The following is a 3,050-nucleotide window of genomic DNA, read 5'->3' as shown; positions in this document are numbered from 1 at the left end:
CCGGGCGAGGCACACACAACAGAGAGGTCAACATCCTGGCTGCAGGGGGAGGGGGGGGAGAGCGTCCACCGTCACCACCACGGGGACACGCGTCCCGCACCCGCCAGCTCCTCAGGTCGGCCCTCAGCAAAGGGGGGAGCCACCTGGCCACAGGGGGGGGGGAGGCCTCTCCCCCCGAGAAGAGAGACCATTGGCTCACGTTTCGTGGTCGGTCCCCTCCTGTAAGGAGGTGCGCCAAGGCGCAGAAGCCCAAACGACGGAGCATGGGCCAACGGGCGCCGGTACGGAGGGGTCTCCACCACCCCTCGCGTACATGTGTGTCCACGCACACCTCCCTCCCCCGCACGGCTCCTCAGGCGCGAGGTGTGATACCTAAACCCTCGACTCGGCGAGGCCGTGTGCCGAACCGCCAGACACCAAACTCGCTGAAAAAAAAAAGAAAGAGAATCAGCCAGTGAGGATGCACTCGGGAAACTGGGAAATCACACCCTCAGGCCAGGGAAATGAGCAAGGAGACAAAGTGGGTGTTTGATTTTTTTTCCGGGTACAGGGGTCGCTCGCGCCGCCCAAGGGTCAGGGTGGCACGGTGGCCGGCCATATCGTCACATGCGGTCCAGGATCAGCTTCTGGTGGCATAGAGCTCCACCAGTTTCTGTGGTCACGGGTTATTCATGTCAGCGCTCGGGCATCCAGCCGGCCACCTGTGGACGTGCATTGCGCGTCCACGGGTGGTAGACCAAAAAGGGAGCGGGGGGAGAGGGGGGAAAAAAGGCCAGAGCGCATACTGGCTGGCTGGCTGATCGAGAAACACACGCACCCTCTTCTGAATGCCGAGGATGATGGCCTTCATCTCTTCCTGGGAGGGGATGGACAGATGCGAATCGAGGACCGTGTTTTCTGGCCGGCGAGAGAAAGGGAAGAGCGGGTGGCAATGCGCAGGCAGGGACAGGGAGAAAGTGTCAAAGGATAATTGAGCCGGAGAGGGAGACGGAAAAGTAGAGGAGACACACCTCCGTCGGTGATGGGCCGGCCGTCGTTGGCGGAGGCGGCCAGCACCTCCTCGGCCTGGGCCTCGTCCAGCCCGAGGATGCTGTCCAGGGGATTTTCACCATCGTCGGCTTGCGTCGGCTTCTGCTGCTGCTGCTGCTGCTGCGCGAGCCACGCCGCACGGGCTTCGGCCACAGCTGTCCAAGAACACGAGGCAGAGAGGGGGGGGGGAGGGAGGGGAGAAAAGGGTGGAGGTGAGGTTAGAGGTGTGTTGATTGGAGGGATGGTCGGCCGCCGGGGTCGGCCGCCGGGGTCGGCCTCTGTGCGCGTACCGTGGAGCTCCTGCTTTGCCTCGAGGACCAAGAGAATGCCATCATCCTCATCACGGTAGCCGTAGTAGTCGGCATCGATGCCCTTGTAGGGGCTCTCCTTCTTCTTCCGGCGCTCCTGTTGCTCTACTGCAGGGTGCGGTGGGGGAGCGGGCAGGTGGCGTCAGTGCACAGGGGGCCTCTCTTGGCAGGAGAGGGGGACATGCACCAGATGCGGAGAAAGAAAAGGAACAGGTGACTGGGCGCGTACGCGAGATGGCCTCGAGGTGCTCACGGACGCCGGGGAGGTCCTTGGCCGCGCCAAAGTACCTAGAGGGGGCAGCATTTCCGGGGGGGGGCAGGAGGGGGAGCAAAAGGTGGGCGATCTCGTCAGCGACAGGGACAGGCAGAAGGAGGACGGGCAAAGAGCGCCATGGGAGGGGTCGAGGGAGGGGGGAGGATTGAGGCGGCGCACTTGTAGCCATAGGAGCCAACAGCCTCCTTGCCATCTTTATCCAGGATGCGGGTGGGCATGCGCTGCAATCGGCAGGCGGGCCATACGGGGGGGAGGGAAGCCCGGCCAGGAGTGTCAGTGCGGGGGCGACGGCAGGGGAAGGATGCTTGCGCCGTGCCCAAGTCAAGCAGGTGAAGGAGGCCGCACAGTGTAATCTGCACCGCCGAGAGCCTTGATGCGATGCTCCCAGGCGCGGCGCTCCCGGAAGAGATGGTTGATCTCGTCATTCAGTTCGCGGATGGTCTCCTCGCCCAGGCCGGCTGAGCAGCAGGAGGCGGAAAGACAAGGAGCATGTCAGAGCCGGGTGCCGCGTGCATCGCGAGAGAGAGAGAGAGAGGGAGGGAGAGAGAGCAGGAGAAGCGGCGGAGAGCATGCGCACGGTTTTGAATCTGGGCCACCTTGCGACTGATCTCCCGGGTAACATCACCGCGCCACTTTTCGGCCTCGGAAATGTTGTCGATCGTGTCGACGACGCGCGGCCGCCGCTGCTTGAACGGATCGACGTAGACGCCCTGCTCGCGCTGCTGGACTTGCTTCCAGCGCGAGAGCATGGACCTGCCATATTGCGAGGGAGGACAAGCCAAGGGGGGATATCAGATCAGTCAGACACGATCGACCTGGGCGGCATTGATGGAGTGGGATCCACACGCGAAAGGCCGGGCTTCCACGCGGGCGTGCCTCCGACGTACTGGGCCTTCTCCTCGTTACGAGCCATGTTTCACTGTACGGGCGGGGGGGGGAGGGAGGGAGGAGGCGGGAGAGGGGAGGGAGGTGCCAAAAGACGGCGGGGGAACGAGGGCCGGTGGCGGTCCAGCGGGGCGCTCTGGCTTGGGCAAGGAATAGGGGGGCGGGGGCGAGGAGCGGGGGCGAGGGGGGGGGGAGCGGATGGAGGGGAAAGACAAGGGACAAAGGAGACAGCTGGAAGGGAGGAGAGGGGCGGTGTCAAGGAGGGAGGCCGCCCTCGCGCGGCACACTGGTTGGCCAAAATAACGCTGCGAGCCAACAGCCAGGCGGAAGCGACGGTGGCGGCGGCAGGGGGGACATGCCGTTGGATCCAGGTGCCCACGGATCCATGAACGGGCGAGGCCCGAGGTTGTGCCAACTGAGCTGGCCCCATTAGGGGTGACAACTTATTTGCCGATAAAAGAGTGTTATCGGTTGGCCGGGCTCTCTCGGGCGCGGTGCTCCGGTGATGCGGCGCTTTGGTGTGTTTGCCGCGGGCGTCGGGGGAGTCGGGGGGG

The 3,050-nt window shown here is 64.4% G+C and overlaps 1 protein-coding gene across 1 annotated transcript; it reads right to left on the bottom strand.

Annotated features, from left to right (window-relative positions):
• Positions 1-509: 509 nt before the first annotated feature.
• H696_00467 (hypothetical protein) lies at positions 510-2,678 on the bottom strand. The gene is made up of 9 exons (XM_009494323.1): positions 2,499-2,678; positions 2,189-2,364; positions 1,957-2,069; positions 1,771-1,832; positions 1,567-1,625; positions 1,320-1,445; positions 1,011-1,184; positions 818-897; positions 510-652 (listed from the first exon to the last, which is right to left on the bottom strand). Exons 1-9 carry the CDS (start codon positions 2,522-2,524, stop codon positions 620-622), a joined length of 849 nt encoding a protein of 282 aa, XP_009492598.1. The 5' UTR covers positions 2,525-2,678; the 3' UTR covers positions 510-619.
• Between the last annotated feature and the right edge of the window lie 372 nt (positions 2,679-3,050).

This window comes from Fonticula alba (assembly GCF_000388065.1).
Source record: "Fonticula alba strain ATCC 38817 unplaced genomic scaffold supercont2.1, whole genome shotgun sequence".
Classification (NCBI taxonomy): Eukaryota; order Rotosphaerida; family Fonticulaceae; genus Fonticula; species Fonticula alba.
This window is presented reverse-complemented; position numbering and strand designations above follow the sequence as displayed.